This window comes from Diachasma alloeum, unplaced genomic scaffold, assembly GCF_001412515.2.
Source record: "Diachasma alloeum isolate Michigan unplaced genomic scaffold, Dall2.0 Dall_scaffold_00308, whole genome shotgun sequence".
Classification (NCBI taxonomy): Eukaryota; Metazoa; Arthropoda; class Insecta; order Hymenoptera; family Braconidae; genus Diachasma; species Diachasma alloeum.
The window spans coordinates 104,302-122,078 of NW_021680447.1; the positions used below are offsets into that span (position 1 = coordinate 104,302).

General features: G+C 36.5%; 2 protein-coding genes across 2 annotated transcripts; both read left to right on the forward strand.

Annotated features, from left to right (window-relative positions):
* The first annotated feature begins 851 nt into the window (after positions 1-851).
* Positions 852-8,220, forward strand: LOC107039829 (cytochrome P450 4C1). Its single transcript, XM_015259654.1, has 11 exons — positions 852-993; positions 1,082-1,246; positions 3,323-3,432; positions 3,510-3,600; positions 3,712-3,900; positions 4,891-4,960; positions 5,454-5,580; positions 5,648-5,800; positions 5,862-5,930; positions 5,997-6,159; positions 7,748-8,220. The coding sequence occupies exons 1-11, from the start codon at positions 906-908 to the stop codon at positions 8,089-8,091; spliced, it is 1,569 nt and encodes a 522-aa protein (XP_015115140.1). The 5' UTR covers positions 852-905; the 3' UTR covers positions 8,092-8,220.
* Positions 8,221-12,935: 4,715 nt separating this feature from the next.
* Positions 12,936-17,734, forward strand: LOC107039811 (cytochrome P450 4V2-like). Its single transcript, XM_015259627.1, has 4 exons — positions 12,936-13,034; positions 14,134-14,202; positions 14,287-14,449; positions 17,391-17,734. Exons 1-4 carry the CDS (start codon positions 12,936-12,938, stop codon positions 17,732-17,734), a joined length of 675 nt encoding a protein of 224 aa, XP_015115113.1.
* Positions 17,735-17,777: the final 43 nt, after the last annotated feature.

Consider the following 17,777-nt stretch of genomic DNA (forward strand, 5'->3'; position numbering starts at 1 on the left):
TTTGAAATTTCCGTCTCACTTCCACTCAATATTCTCGAATTTCCTTGAATCCCACCTAAAACTTGAAATTTCATAACCATTCTTCCCTTAAATCGGATTCGATATCACTCTCACAAGAATGAATACCATATTATTTTCAGTAGTAATAGCACTAGTGCTTCAAAATTATCGGATTTTTCCTAGGAACGATTGGTGTGGATGCCTATCCGATTAATTTTGAAGCACGAGTGGTATTTGACGGATAATTTTTCCACTCGGATTTCGGCCAAGCAGAGTGCAGTGAACAGCATCCGGATACATTTATACAGCCATACATTTACAACCCACTTTTTTGTTTATCTGTCACACAGAATATTAAACGTGAAATGCGTTGAAAGATGAGAAACATTTGAAAAGCTACTAGTGAATTTCCGTCGGAAATTTTTTAGAAATTTCCGAAATAAAACTGTTTGACAGCTTCAAATGCTGCGCTCTGATTGGCTGAAATCCGAGTGAGAAAAATAATCCATGAAATTTAGAAAAATTTCTATCAGTGCAGAACCAAATTTGACTCCTACATATTGCACGTGTGGACATCAGGCCACATCAATGAATAATTCATAAATAATTCAAGAGGAGTATCTGACAACATTATTCACCTATCTGCAATCGGTTTTTGCATGACAAATATCAATTTTTTCATATAGAGCAGTACCTCTTCTCAGATTGCATGAGTAAGATGTTTTTGAGATTTATGAATGGGATCGTAATGAATGCTTCCACCTCTTTCACATCGTTTTACTGATCAAACTATAAATCCCCGGGAAACATGCCATTAGTTATTTTTGAATCGTCTCTAGTGGTATGAAAAACTTCATTCATAACTTAATGAATGTATTCTAAGATAATTTAGCAATAGACGTGTAATGACTGTTGTAATAACTCTTCACGAATCATCAACCATGAGTTTCATTCCAAAAATGACGGCGCTCTCATCTATTTCTCCTGCATTCGGTGAGTTGAAATATTTGATTATTTTTGCTCACTAATGGTCTCATTATTTTACTAATGGTCTTATTCCATAATGTTTTGATCGTTGCAGCATTCCTCGTTGGAATCGTGACTATTCTATTCACTTTACGATGGTGGAACCCTGTGAGAAATTACTTGCGGCAGAGGTCAATGTTCATCGAATTTGCAAAAACACTACCGGGTCCACGGACAGTTCCGTTTTTTGGGAATGCATTAACATTATGGGAAACTGATAGTAATTGAAAATCGTTATTTTGGAAAGTTATTTCGGAAGACCAAGTGGAGCATACATTTTAGGATCCTTGTGGGGCGAACAGTGAGGAATAAAGAAGCTGAAACGAGCGAAAGATTCGACAGCAGAAGATTTGCCTTTGGCGAATCCAGCTGTGTAGAAATGTTTTTAAGTATAATTTATAACGTAGAAACTCTTGTGTTCTTGAAGAACATTTGTACATTCACGGAGAGAAATTTTTTAGAAAAGATCTAGCGCACTGAGAGAAAAATCTGAAGTTTGATTTACAATAAGAAAATAGTTGAGGCAGTTTTGGTGAACGATACGATTTTTTTTGTATGCGGCACATAACATTATAGTAACTTCACAAGCGTAATTTTTGCAAATCAAAATGCACGACAAATCTATCGTGAGTAGAACTATAAAATAGTTGCAATGACTACATTCCATTGTAGTAATTACTTCTCCGGCCATAGTTACCGTAACTCATGAAAAATTGTTGAGGACTTTTTGACTATAATTCGATGATGATGGAATATAATCATAAGGATCATATTTTTCTCTCAGTGTGGTAGCACGGGAAAAGAGGCGCAAAGTGACGGCCAGGAAAAAATTCCAGTGCCGGCACTAGAAATTTTATTGGGGAAAACGTGAATTTTTCCCCGTATTGCTGTGAAAATTTCACAGAAATCCCCTGAAATTTTACCGGAAATACCAAGAAATTTTACCTTAACAGCACTAGAATTTTTCACAGCCGGTGGATTGTGATTTTTTCCAGTACTCGTACTAGAATTTTTCTAGAAAATTTCACTCCGTGTATGATTATTTGACTCTCCGTTTCAGCTTCATTGAGGAATAGTTCAAACTTTGATTCGATGAAATTATTTGTTTAAATATGATCGAAATGCTGAAAATCTTTCATTCTACGGATTTTTATTACATCTGACATGTTTAAAGATTAATTATATTCAACTATAGATATCCCAAAATATATCAGCTTGTTAAATCTGTTCAGTTGCAAATGTTCCACTGGTATCTTCTTGAGATTATTCAAGTACTTTGACTACATTTTCTCGAGTGAAATGCTTTTCTACTTTTGTAGTCGAATGAGAGCTTTCATTTGAGCCCCATTTGACCATAAGTTTCCGGACATTTTACAATGATTTTATTATTCAAAATTTTCAGGTCTGAATTTGAATCTGGATGTTGAAGCATTAGAAAACATTTTGAAAATCTGAAAAAAATTAGCAATTTTACTTTTGGAGAAAGATTCATGTAATAATTTAGAACTGCAATTTTTCAACATTGCGAGCGCTTTCTGTAAATATTTTATAAAAAAACAATTTTCCACTGTAAAAATCAGTTGGTCTGAATCATAACAGATTTATTCATATTCACAATTTGATCAGAAATCGATTTCATGCCTAAAAATATTAGGTTTTCGAGAGTTTAAATAATTCCAATTATTTATTTACAAACAACGAATGTTTAAAAAGATAATAATTCTATGGAATATGTAATTTTAATGACGCTGAATATTCATAATTTTTTTAAATTCTTCTCACGCAATTGACTTAACATAAAGTTAATGTATGGTGAGAAAAAAGTACGCCTTTACTTGTATCAAGAACATCATGGTCCAGAAATTGATAAGAAGAAAATATCTTACAGTGAGAAGGAAAAAACTTTCGTCAAGAGTTTTTGTACTTGTCCCAAAGATGAGGACAATAGATTTGTAACAAGAAAGTGATTTATCAGACCTAGTTGAATCAAAGAGTAGTTGAATCGATTTATTCAATAATTTTTGAGTCTCAAATCCGAAATTTTTTAATCTAAAAACCCCTTGACTTGCTTCGAGAAGTCGTTTTCTTGTACAAAAGCTATTGACGAAAGGTTTCATTTGTCAATGTGAAATATTTTCTTCTTGTCAATTTTCGCGTCATGAATTTCTTGATACAGTTAACAAACGTACTTCTCAAAAACTTTTTTTTTTCTCCGTGTACCAAACGGTAAAAAATACTTGGAGATCCTTAAAATCAAAATAGAGATCATGAACTAATTTCTCATGAATAATTCTAGAAACAGTTTTAACCCTCACAAGAATCGGTCGCGAAATAAAAGCAAGTACGTTTAGATTCTGGCTGGGGCCGGCTCTTAAAATTGTGGTGACTGATCCCCATGACCTTGAGGTTTGTTAATGTCCCATTTCCGTAATTTTTTAAAAGAATATTATTTGGAAATTTACTGAGAACTTTCTGAATGACAGATCATTATGATGTCTTCAAAGGCCACCAAGAAAGACGATGTCTACCAACTGATGCAGCCAGCTGTCGTCAATGGCCTCATTAATTCAGAAGGTGAAAATCACTATAAAAAAATCTAGTTATGCTAATAGCCTCGACCAACGCATATCATGTTTACGTAATTATGTTTGTCATTCATTTCCCTGAAGAAGATCTATTTTCCAGGTGCAATATACCGAGCTCACAAGAAAATGTTGACACCCATAATAAACAGTAACATTGTTGTTAGTCGATATGCAGAAATATTCAACTATGAAGGTTCTATAGTCGTCAAACGTCTGCAAGAAAAAGTTGGGACAGGAGAATTTGATATGCATGATCACATTGGATTTTGCATTGGAGATGTTGCTTTTGGTAAATATAAAATCGAAGAATGCGAGAATTGAAAAGTAATTCAGTAGCGAAGTGGTAAAACGGTTTAAGTCGACTTATCTCCCCCCAGTTGAGTTTCTGAGAAATATTTCCGAATCCAAGGGAGATAGCAAAATTTTTGTCTTTACATTTTTGGTAGAGCCAATTGAGAGCGACAACAAATGTAATTACAAAAATTTTACCTCCCTTAGATTCCGAGATATTCATTGAAAACTAGTCAATAGTCAAAATTGACTTGTACCGTTTTATCACTGCGCTACTGAATTGCTACCGTGGTGGCACCAGCTTTCGAATCGTTTAGGGGTACCCAACCATCAGTGTGGGATTATTCATGTTTGTTCTCGTCAAATGTGAAATACGAACCTTTAGAAGTCAATTCGGATATTTTTCCGACAGAAACACATAGTCCCGAACCCAGATTTCGAGTGTCGTAAACCGACCCACCCGACCCGAATAAATATGCGAATAATGAATGAATTTTGAATTTCATAAATTTTCTTTTGAAGCCGCCTTTTCACTTCAACCTGCAATTTTTTTGTTCATAAAAATTAGACTAGGCATAATTACCATGTTCAATTACTAATAAAACAATGAATTTTTAGTCCAACTCTAGAGATGCGACAAATTTATGAAATTCAAAATTCTTTTGTTCATAATCTATTGCGAATAAAGTAAAATGGATGCTTAATTTTATTTTTTGGAGTGTAACGAACATTTAAAAAAAAAGGTGAAATCGTATGAAAATTACGGCGCAAGGAGCATTTCGCAGGTAAAAACAAAAAAATTAAGTTTATCGTGGTTATACGGGGCAAAATCGATCGGGTCCGCGATTATCCCAAGTTATTCCCATATTCCGCCACATATCACAAACTGTTCAATGGTTGTCAAAGCCCAGTGAAGACCTTTAAATTTCACTGACGTATCCTCATAAGTGAGTGATTGATCGCATAGTTGATTTTTTCGTTGTTCCAGAGACACTAACAGGGATGCCAGGAACTTGTCAAATGGGTCAACCCAGTCCCTTCTTAAAACTGACTCAAGAGTAAAACTACTAAATTATCTCGTCCTGTTAATTGTGTGATTATCACTTCATTAGATGATGTTAAAGTAATCGTCGAAAGACTCTCTTTGAAGAACATGTCTCGCACGGAGAGAAATATTCAATAAAAATTACGTATCGTTTCCGTAATTCCGGAATTCCGAAATGTGGTTGTAGGAAATTTTACGGAACTGTTCGGAATTTTTCCAGAGCGTTCCGTAATTGTTACCTCAATCTTCTGTGAAAAATTACGATGCCGTCACTTAAATTTTCTGAGTCGATTCCGTAATCGGTGAGTGAATTGTGGGTTCCATAATTTTTACTGAACATTTCTCTCCGTGCGATCTCAAACTGATCTTTTGACAATTCCTTTTAAAGCAGTTATCCTGCAAGATAATGGCACAATTACCCAAGCCTTCATATTTTATTCGATTTGGTCTACTGTCCTATTGCTTTGGATTACTGTCCTATTCAATAAATACTCAATTATTTTCAGGGGATTGCATATAGTTTGCTACAGAATGATGAGGCCCTGGCTCTACCCAGACTTCATATTTTATCTCACCAACAGTGGAAGAAAGTTCGCGAAAATTGTGAACGACGCCCACACATTCATAGACTACGTAGGATATCAATTATCATGAATATTCACATCTGTATTCACTATCATCCTCACGATGATTTTTTCAGGAGATAAAAAAGAGACAGAAGGAATACAAACCCATCCATTCGGACGAGCGCACTCACTTGGCCGTAGTTGATTACATGGTTGATCACATGATGAGAAATAATGACATAACAGTTGAGGAAATACGATACGAAATCGTCACACTTTTTGTCGGTGTAAGTTGCATTATTCCACGAGAAAATACCTTCAATGATGAACAATTTTTCTACTCATCAGCTATTCGAGACGGTGGAGGGATTGTGCTGCATGATCCTATTGATGATTGCAATGCATCCAGAAGTCCAGGTACGTGAACAACTTTTTCAGCATCGAACTTTTTTGTCGCGGTATTCACTTGTTGATTGTTTGAAGGATAAGGTCAGAGCGGAGATAAATAGCACAATCAAGAATGATTATGTAACTGACGAGGAAACAACTAAATTGGAATACCTTGATATGGTTATTAAGGAGTCAATAAGACTGTTCCCTGTGGGACCCATTTTACCACGCAAAATCACTGAGGAGATGAAGCTTTGTAAGTATTTGGGGTTTGAATTTTACATAGAGAAAAGAACAATTTCATGACTTGTGCATAAAGTGAAATTTTACGCACACTCCGAGTTGTAATGAAAAATAGGGTTTGATACTCGTGGAATAAGTGCTCTTTGACCCTTAAGAGTGTAGCACTCAACTTTCGCGAGCGTTACACAGTTCCCGCGCGTCAAAAAACACTTTTTCATCACGCTGTGCGAAAAGGTAACTTTTTAGGCACGCTTCGCGGGCCTAAAACATCCCTTTTCCACACATTGTGATAAAAAATATGGTTCGATATTCGTGGGAAAAGTGTTTTTTGGCTAGTGCTATAAACCTCCCACGAGCCAAAAAACTCTTTTCTGCACTCGTAACAAAATATACTATTTTGTCACTGTCGCTACGTTCAGCCCGTGTCGAAAAGTGGCTTTGCGTTTACTAGTAATAAACGAAGAGTCGAAACTTGTGAACGAAAAGACTTTTCGTTTACTAGTAAACGAAAAATGGCACAGTTCGGCATTCGCTAAGCGTAACATCACTAATAAAAAATACAGTTCGGATACACGTGCGACGGAGTGTTTTAATTCGTGTGATTGGCAGCCCGAGGCGAAGCCGAGCCAACTTCACACTCGTTACCACCCCGTCGCACTTGTATCGAAATATACTATTTTGTGATACCTGCCTCAAAAGTGCACTTTTCCAAACGGTTTCCTTTTTCATAAAGTTGATTGACAATGAATGATTGTTTTGATTGTTAACTTTTTATTCGCCTTGCGATTGGTTGATAGATCAATCAATGATTTCCATGACTACGAGGATGTTAGTGTGCGTTACAGCGCTCACTTGAAGGTGGTCACGCGCGACAGCGCGCATGATTGCCTAGTAGTGTGCATAAAGCGGTTTTTTCCGCACGGGTATTACGGGTATTACAAAAAATAGGATGTGTTTCACGTGCGTCTAAAAAGGGGAAATATTCAGTAAAAATTACGGAACAATTCACGTAATCCGCAACAGGGAATTGTTTTCCGGCAATTTTTATAGGAGTGGGAGAGAAGAAATCTGAAACGTTCAGTGAATTTTCGGGTTCATCACCGAACAAAGTACGAAATTGTCACGTAATCTTTCCCGAAGAAGTAAAATCTTAGAGGAACCTGCCGCCTTATTATCCCTCCGAAATAAAAAATTCTTGAACATTCAACAATTTTTATGAAGCTGGTGAGTTATTTCTACGTTCTGTTCCGTAAAATTTCTCGATCGTTGGGGAAAAATTACGGAACGACTTGTTGTCCCCGCAGCGATGAGTCATCAGACGGGTAATTAATTTTTACGGACCAAATAGTAGAATTTACGTGACGATTCGTACAATTTCAGTTCCGACTCACACTTTTTCTTGACTTTACTTCGTTCGCGGATTACGTTTCGAAACGTAATTTTTACGTTTTTTTTCTGGTAATTTTTATGGAATTTTTGTAATTTGTCTCCGTGTAGGACGTTACATGTGAAATGACACGAGTGCTGACGGGTTGAACTAAAGAACAAATATTTATCAAAATCTCGACAAGAGAAATCTCGACTTCATGTTTTTTTTTCAGCAACGTGCACAGTTCCGAAGGGCAGTTCTATATTCATGCTACCTTATGCGACCCACAGAGATCCAAAGTATTGGAAGGACCCTGAGAAATTCATCCCTGAGCGCTTCACCCCTGAAAATTCAAAGAATCGTCATCCCTTCGCCTACGTTCCCTACAGCGCTGGTCCCAGAATTTGCCCGGGTCCTAAATATGGCATCGTGTGCGTCAAAATTATCATAGCTCACATTGTCAGGAGTTTTAACATGTCGACGTCGATGAAATTAGATACAATGCCGATACATACCCATATTTCCACGAGGTCAGTCGACGGCTACCGTGTTACGCTTAAAAAAATTGATTTCTAACTGTTGTAAATAGGAAAATTCTAGGCCAATTGCCATTAGTTTAAGTTTATGAGTTTTGTGTGAGCCGAAATATCCAGAAAATGACTGGACTTACGGTGATCTCTAAATACTGGACATGAATCGAATAAATAAAATGAATAATACTGGATTACGAAAGTTGTTGATTTATATGCTCTTATCGGCCCGAATGATGAAGGTGTCTGAATCTTTTAGATGCGAAAAAGAAAGACATTCTCCTTTCGGAGCTCCTCACATGGCTCTTCGTTATCAATTTACTATAAATTAGATATCCGCGGTCTGACGTTGCGTGTTGAACGGTCTGAATTTTGAGTAATTTTGAGCAAAAAAATTACTTTATCTGTTGGTAATGTGAAATGCAAATGGGTTGGATGGCGGCAATAAATCAATTCGACAATTTTTGGATTACCTCATGAGGAACTGAGGATCCGTTCTTTTAAAACCACCAAAAATCCTGTTTTGGGACCTCGTCAAAAGATGCATTCCTCTGAAAAGAGGTATCAGTTCAGAATCAACGGTGCTACTGTCCGTGTTATTGTGGAGAGCTAGATTATTGCGCTTGGGACGAATAGTTCAAGGAAGGAAATGGGTTTTGTCAATGAAACGTTTGGATTTGTGCCCCATTTTTATCAGTTATTCGGTAAGTTTAGATTTTTCTATCCCATGATCCACATCCTGAATTAACTGATAACAGAAAAGTGAACAAGAACATAAATAAATACGGATTTTTCGCGAATCTTCTAGATAATTCTATTGAAATTCTATAGGATAAATTCTCCATTTAGAAAAACAAAACAATTTTCTTAAACAAGTCTTGTTTGAAACAAAAAAATTGCTAATTGAAAATTGCCAAAAGAATAAAATCTAGTGTTGACCATTTGAAGACTCTCCTGAGGTGGAATTTTTTTTTGCAAAAATAGATTTAACAGTTTCACAAAATTTGTATTGTCTGTGCAAGCAAGAAATGTCATTTCTAGGACTATTTCGTATTCGATAGTGCCATACGTTTTCTGTTCCCGAAAAAAGTTCGTTTTATACGAAACAAGGAATAATAGTTTTCCGTTCCGGCTATTCAATAATCATAGACACGAAATGAATCCTTGAATGAAGTTATAATGAGGACATGATAGTAATTTTGCAACTTGGACACAAAATGTTTCTTGATAAGCTTCCCTCTATAAGAGATATTTTCATCCTGAATAGACACCGTTTCGTGTGAAGGAACCGCTTCTTGAGCTAAATATTTCGTTGTTATTGAAAGCAGAGCAATTATTCATGTTTTAGACTTTCTAATTCTAATCAAACAATTCCTATTTTGGTAATTTTCAATTAGCGATTATTTTGGCGCAACACAATTACAAAAAATTGACTGAATTTTCCGGAAAAAAACCTTGAATTCCATTTAAAGGGAAAAAGTCCACTGAATTTCAAGTTTCTCTGAAAATTCAAGTAAAGTCCCAATTTTTTAGTACAGGAAGACGGAAAATCTGCAATTGACATGAATTTTCAATTGAAAATAAATATTCACAGCCGAATTCCTTTGAATTTTCAGGGAATTCGTTTAAAATTCTCAGAATTCCTCGAATTTGATAGGAACTCCCTGAAAATTCAAAGGGATCTGGAATTCAAGGAGAGATTTCTTTGAATTTTCCTCATTTTTCATTAATTTTTAGAATAATAAAACTGAAATTTACACTTTCCACAGATTTCTCCATGAAATTATGAATTTACAATTTAAAAAATCCTTGAAATTTCAGTGGAAATAGTAGAGATATCTTAGAAATTTCCAAGACTCTTACCGGAAATGTCAGTGGAAAATGTTTAACAGTGGCGCAAGACCTGTTTGAGAACTTGTTTGTTTTTTCTCTCAGTGTATCGGTCCTCCCAACGCATTTCTATTGCAAACACTTCATATTAATTGACTTATTTTACCATTCGTTTGACCTATCCTAGGATTCCTTGTATCGACTGTCCTCTTTTTATGTGGATTGAAATGGTGGAGTGATATTCGGGATTATCTGCAACGAAGAGCAAAATTGATAGAGTTCGCAAAAACACTGCCCGGTCCACCGACGCTGCCTATTCTCGGGAATGCTTTGGAATTATGGGAGAGCGATAGTAATTATTCAAGACAATGAGTCCCTCATAAGAGTGGAATGTATTAGATTAGTTTTGACTAGATGATGAGTATTTTTATGAACTTTATGAATCATTCCAGAGGCTTCATTGATATTCGCAAAAATCAGCCGTGACTTGAATACACCATTATTCCGATTTTGGCTGGGACCTGTTCTCAAAGTGATAGTGACAGATCCTCGAGACTTTGAGGTTTTCAATTTTTCATGAGACAATAATTCAGTCAAGGGATTTAAAGATCAATGAATATTTTTCCGTTATTTTAGATCATACTTTCATCCATGAAGAGCACAAATAAAGACCCTGTTTATCAACTGATGAAACCAATTGTGGAGTATGGTCTGATCAATACAGAAGGTGACTACATTATTCATGAAAAAAATCTAAAGGTCTTTGATACGCCCAAAAAAAAGTTTTTTCCATTCAATCCGGAGTCTGCACTCGATCCGAGTAGGACTGAATTAAGTCGAAAAATGACCTATTGCAAGTAAACTTCATTAGCTTAAATTGCATACAGTTAAAAAAAATTTTAGCTGAAATTTCCGGTAAACTTTTTGGAAATTTTTATCACATTTCAGTTTCACTGAAATTTCAAGGAATTTAGTCATTGAAAATTCAGAATTTCATGGACAAATAAATGAGAACTGTAAATTTCAGTTCAATTATTTCCTAAAAATTATCAGAAATCAGAAGAATTTCAGCAAGAATATTCTTGAATTTTCAGTTAATTGGAAATTCATCGTCATTCGGCACTGAATATTCATGATTTCATTGAAATTCAATTAGGTTAAGGAATTCTCATCACAATACTCTTCAAAACTTATACATTCATTAAATTTTCAGTGAAATCTGAAATTTCATGATTTTCCTCCTTAACTCGCATTCAATGTCATCCTCCCGAAAATATTAGTCAACTGTTCATGAAATTTCAATTTTTTCTAACAATCTACAGTCGAGCACTAAAGTTCGTGAACAGCCTGAAATTGCATTCTATATATTCTGTTTACGAATTTTAGTGCTCGACGGTAAATCCAAAAAATGTCCAGTCCAGGCGTAAAGTACACACACTGATAGAATGATTCATTTATTCCAAACGAGATTCGTTAACTATTAACGAATGGTAGAGTTGAATATGACCAAATGAATATTCGTTAATAGTTAACGAATGGTTCACTTGAATGGCGAAAGTCAAGTCAAACAAGGCTCCTCAAATATACATTCGTTAACTATTAACGAATGAACATTTGGTGGGACCGAATAGACCCTAACCTCCAACCAAAATCCATTCGTTAACAATAACTAATCCGTTCTATCAGTGTACAAAGTGGACTTTACGCCTACGCCGAGGCGAAAAATACGGTTCTAACCACGGGAAGTAAAACCAATTCTAATTCGTCACGTGGGCCGACTTGTTTATTTTATCTCCCTAGTTTAGAAATATACTATTTTTGACCCGTGGGAGGTGTGTAGCGTTCACAGGAGGCGAGTGTTGAGACTCTATTTTTCATCACAATGTGTGGAAAATAATTTTTTTCGGTGTACGTACTTTTATTCTTCTCTTAGGTGCTGTATATCGATCTCACAAGAAACTATTGCTATCCATATTGAATCATGGCTCAGTAATGGATAAGTACGTCGAGCTGTTCAATCATTACTCCCATATGTTTGTTGCAAGGTTGGAAAAGAAAGTCGATAATGGGGAATTCGATGTTGAGGAGGATGTCAAACGTTGTATTGGCCATCTAGCATTCGGTAAGTAGCTAACACAGAATGATCGAAAATGAACATTATAGTCTGTGCATTTTTCCAGAGACGTTAATGGGCATAGTTGAAAACACTGAAATTAAAGATCACAATCCTTTTGTGGAGAAAGCAGATCAGTAAGTTGAAGTTCAATGAAAAAATGGCTAAATAATAAATCATAACCGGGACAAATGGAGGTTCTTTTCAATAAATTTCAACTCTTTTAGACATGGTTTCGGTACTTTATACTGTGCATCGACAGAGTCGAATAAAAGGATATTATTTTCCGTTAAATTTTCTTCTCCACGGAAGAAATAGTTGGGGAAAAAATACCAAACAAAAATCAAGTATTCGTAGAGCCGAATTCAGTTCTGGGGTTTTTCGACTCTATATCGATACAAAATACGAAACGAACGGTGAATTCTTCTCCGCTTGCTTTGAAAAATTTACTAAACATCGGATCAATTACTCTTAAGATTGCAAAATTTATGTCTAATTTCATAAAAATTACGCCAGTGCATGTGAATAATTACGCAATACGTCAGACTTCTTCTGTAGTGGAGAAGGATAATTTTTGCCAGACCTGTAAAATAAATTTTCTCTCTCGTCTGTTCGCATATCGTTTGCAAATATTTACATTTGTAAAGAATACCATTTTACCTCATCTTACTCCAAGCATAGAATCAATAAATTAATCGACAAATCTTCCGTAGAGCCCTGGGCATTTTCATAAACAGGATAGCGAGGCCTTGGCTATTCCCAAGTTTCATCTTCAAACTCACCCAACAAGGAAGGAGTTTCTACGAAATAAGCGACCAGGCGCATGCATTCGTCAACAATGTAAATGATATTAGAAGAATCAATCGTAAACCGCCTAATTCGCATTTTATTCTTTCTAGATGATTAAGACAAAAAGGAGTGAATACAAAGCATCACACGAAAAAGTTATGAGCCCGCTAATGGACTCTCTCATTGACCACGTGATGAAAACAGGTGCATGGTCTGAACAAGAACTTCGGGACGAGATCATTACAACTTTTGTTGGGGTATGTTCTAAGTTAAGGAGGGATCAAAATGAAACTTGAAAGTCTTTAGTTGATGAACAAAGGTATCGAGTCACTCTTGATATAACATGAGGTGCTTAAACAGTAAGAAACCTTTGGGAACCAAACCATTCTCAACCGTACGTAAGGGGACAATGACGTTTTCATCACTTGTGCGTAAAGCGAAATTTTACGTCATTTTATTTCACTTTCCACACATCGTGGAGAAGAATAGTGTTCGATACTCGTGGGAAAAGTGTTCTTTGATCACTGGGAGGGTAGCACTCGCCTTCGGCGAGCGCTACACACCTCCCACGGGTCAAAAAGCACTTTTTTGTGATACCTACCTCAAAAGTGCAATTTTCGAAACGGTTTGGTGTGCGTAAAGGGGTTGTTTTCCATACGGCGTGTGTAAAGTTCGCGAGTGTGCATAAAGCTTCGCTTGTGACCGCCTCGAACCTTGTAACCTAGCTGGCCCCTGAGACCCTTAAGGCCTCAAGGGTCCACAAGATCCCAAAGGTCCCTTCGGTTACCCCTCCTCGTAACATCAAAAAGTCTTATAACAATGTCAAATAAGGGATTTGGACTATCTTTACCCTTGTAACCTAGCTGGCTCCTGAGACCTTTATGGCTCTTACGCCCCTAAAGGCCCCGAGGGTCCACAGGGACCCAAAAGTCCCCTCCGTTTCCCCTCCTTGTAATATCAAATAGATTTAGAACAATGTCAAATAAAGAATTATAGACCCTCTTGACTCTTGTCAAGTCTTCGCCTTGATACCGAAGGCGAGTGCTCCTCTCCCAAGGGTCAAAAAACCATTTTCCCACGAGTATCAAACCCCTCTTTTATCAGAATGTGTGGAGAGCGGGACTTGCACACGCGGAGCGTGCGTAAAATTTCACTTTACGCACAAGTGATGAAATATACTATTTCGTGGTTTTGGCTGTGAAATGCTCCTTGCAACACAGATTTCATCCGATATGGCTATTTTCATCAACCGAGGATTTTCAACTTTCATCTTGGTCTCCCTTCATCAAATATCAAATACCAAATTGCCCCAATGGCTGTACGATCCATTCTCTCAATGATATTTTTTATTTCTAGTTGAATGATACAATAGGAGGACTCTTGTGTTTCGCAACATTAATGCTTGCAATACATCCTGAGGTTCAAGTATGGCATAGCTTCAATTTATTTCGTCCACCAAATTACTGAATTAATTAACTACCGATCTCAACTATATTCATATTCTTATAGGAGAAAGCCAGAGCTGAAGTTAGAGAGGTAGTAGGAGATGAGGAAATAACCACGGAGACAATTCCTCAATTAATTTACATCGACATGATAGTTCGAGAGACTATCAGATTGTTCCCCGTGGGTCCTCTACTTCCTCGAATATCCACAGAACCAATAGAACTCAGTAATCCATTTTATTCATTCAAGTTAATTTTTAGTGTGAGCAGAAAAAGTAAGGCTGCGCACGAGAGTTGAACGTGTCTTCACTCACTGAGAGAAAAATCTGAAGTTCGATTTACAATAAGAAAATAGTTGAGGCATTTTGGTGAACGATACGATTTTTTTTGTATGCGGCACATAACATTATAGTAACTTCACAAGCGTAATTTTTACAAGTCAAAATGCAGTTAAACTAACCAAAGTTCAAAAGTAACCACGACAAATCTATCGTGAGAACTATTAAATAGTTGCAATGACTACATTCCATTGTAGTAATTAGTTCTCTGGCCACAGTTACCGTAACCCATGAAAAATTGTTGAGGAATTTTTGACTATAATTCGATGTTGATGAAATATAGTCAGAAGAATTATATTTTTCTCTCAGTGCTGTGAAAGTATCGTTTTACGCACGCTTCGCGACCGAGATGATCTCTCTGAAGTGAAGTCTCACTGGGCTCTCATGCGTAGTCCTAAGAAGAACTCTATTCACCACTTGTACATGAAGTTATGAAGTGGTGCAGGCTCCACTTGCGCCAAAGTCCACTTTCCACATATTGTGATGAAAAATAGGGTTTGACACTCGTGGGAGGTTAAAAAACTTTTCTGACACTCCCCATGAATCAAAAAACACTTTCACGCACTCGTACCGAAATATACTATTTTGCAATACCTACCTGAAAATTTTATTTTTCGGGACGGTTTAGCGAGTGTAAACACTGCGAAAACTAATGTCTGAATTTCAGACACTTTTGTAGACACTTTTGGGGCGATTTTGTGGACACTTTTGAGACATTAAAATGTGTCTGAATCAATGGAGGTATTTCAATTTCAGCCACCAAGATGTCTGAAATTAAGATACAGACATCAGTTCCAGACACAAGCGGTGTTTGAAATTTTCTGACATCAGTTAGATTTTCAAACACTTTTAAAGATTCAGACGTTTTTTGCCATCTGCCATCTTAAGGATTGACGTAAGCAATTTTGGCGGGAGTTTTTCACAAGAGTAAATTTTTTTATGGTCAAATGCCATAAAACTTTGGCAAAACGTTATTTGAACCATTATAAGATGATCGATCTATCGCTTAGCTCTTTGTTATATTGTCGATATCAACTAAAACATAAAAACCAAAAAAATCGATATTGACAATATGACGAAGAGCTGAGCGATAGATCGATCATTTTATAATAGTTCAAATAACGTTTTGCCAAAGTTTCATGGCATTTGACCATAAAAAAATTTACTCTCGTAAATAAGATGCTTACGTCAATCCTTAAATTCAGATGATCGTCAGACACCTAGTTTTTGCAGTGGACGAGTCTACTTTTCAGACATGAGAAACATCTTAAAAATTAATGTTTGAATGGACTTTGCCGTCTGAATCAGGTGAGATATCTTAATAGTGAAATGTTTGAATCGCTCATAAATAACTGAATTTCAGACACAGAAAATATCTGAAAATAAATACCTGAAATTTTTCAGACACAAAAAACGTCTACCATCATTTTCAGACGGAAACGGTGGTTGAAATTTTCAGACATTAGTCAGATTGTCATTCACTTTTGAAGATTCAGACTTTTTACCATCTGACATCTTAAATTCAGATAGTTGTGAGATACACTGAGAAAAAATTTTTCTAACATCTGAAACATATTTTCTTGAGACAAGTAAATTTTCTTCAATTGCTTAATTCTCTCATGCATCTCAATTCACATAACCCGAGAAATGCCTCATGCTTTAAAATTTTCTTGTACTCAAGTATGATTTTGTCGCAAATGAACTTACTTAAATCGCGTAGAAGAATCGTCAATTTTCTAGTCTTTATTATTTCCATGATTTTTTCGTTATACACTTCCAATATTGCAATATGTAAAATATTCATGATGTAACGCGGAACGATAGTGATGAATGAAAATTTATTCGAGTTCAGTGAAGTTCACACATTCTAAGATTTAAGCCATTGAAAATAATTTACTTCTCTCAAGAAAATATGTTTCAGATATTAGAATTTTTTTTCTCAGTGCACCTGGTTTTTGTAGTGTAAGTGTTTGTTTTCCCTACTATGTACTGTTTTTTATTACAATGAGTGAAAAGTGAGATATTGACACTAAATTCCACTTTACGTACAAGTGATGAAATATTATATTTCACGTCGAGTGCCACTGGGGTTTTCGATGAGCGTGAGGTTGGAAATCACACGGCATTGCCAATCACACGAGTCGAAAACCCCGGTGGCACTAGGCGGGACTCCCGAGTGCAGCTGCTCGACTCACTTCGGCGAGCCGAACGTTGCCGATGTCGCGCGGACACGTACGAGGATAGGAAGAATGGCAAAAATTCCAGTGCTGGCACTAGAAAAATTCTCCAACTGCACAATAAAATTTCTAATGTTACCAAGAATTAATGAAGTTTTTCCCACAATTTTCTACGGAATTCCCCACAAAATTGACACACCGGGAAATTTTCTAGTCCCAGCTCTAGAATTTTTCACGTGCTTCTTTTCAAAAATTGAATAACTTACAGCAAAATTTCCGTGCTGATCTAGAATTTTTATTCTTATTTGGATTAAAATATGGTAGTTCGGCAGTTTGCGCCTCGTTTCTGGTGCCGAGCACTAGAATTTTTCCCCGACTTTTCTCTCCGTGTAGTGACTTTCACTTTTGCCAGTTCGGGGAAGGGTCAATACCAATCCCCGGACTGGGAGAAGTGAAGGTCAGTACGCAAAACAATTATTCAAGTGTTTTTCGATTATTTTTGACAATTCTAAGTGTTTCATATGCCTGGCGTGTCTTCATTGTAGTAGCACCCTTACAAAAAATCAAATGTGTTACATGTCCGCGCGAAAAATGGAACTTCACGCAATAGTAACCCAATATATTATTTGATAATGACTCACCCACTCTTCCAGCGACCTGCACAGTTCCAGAGGGTTGTTCTCTGTACATGGTGCCCTTTGCCACCCACAGGGATCCCCGCTACTGGGATAACCCCGAGGAGTTCATCCCTGAACGCTTTTCTCCAGAAAATTCAAAGAACCGTCATCCATTCGCCTATCTACCCTTCAGCAGCGGTTTCAGAAGCTGTCCAGGATCGAAGTACGGCATGATGAGTCTGAAAGTTCTCGTTGCATATGTTGTGCGATCGTATCATCTGGAGTCGAGCATGAAACTTAATGAAATTCAATTGCATACGCATATATCCACTAGGAGCTCTGATGGATACAAACTATCTATCCGAAAAAATATCAATTAATTCAGATATTGATAACGATGAGATTGAATAGTTAGAACTAAGT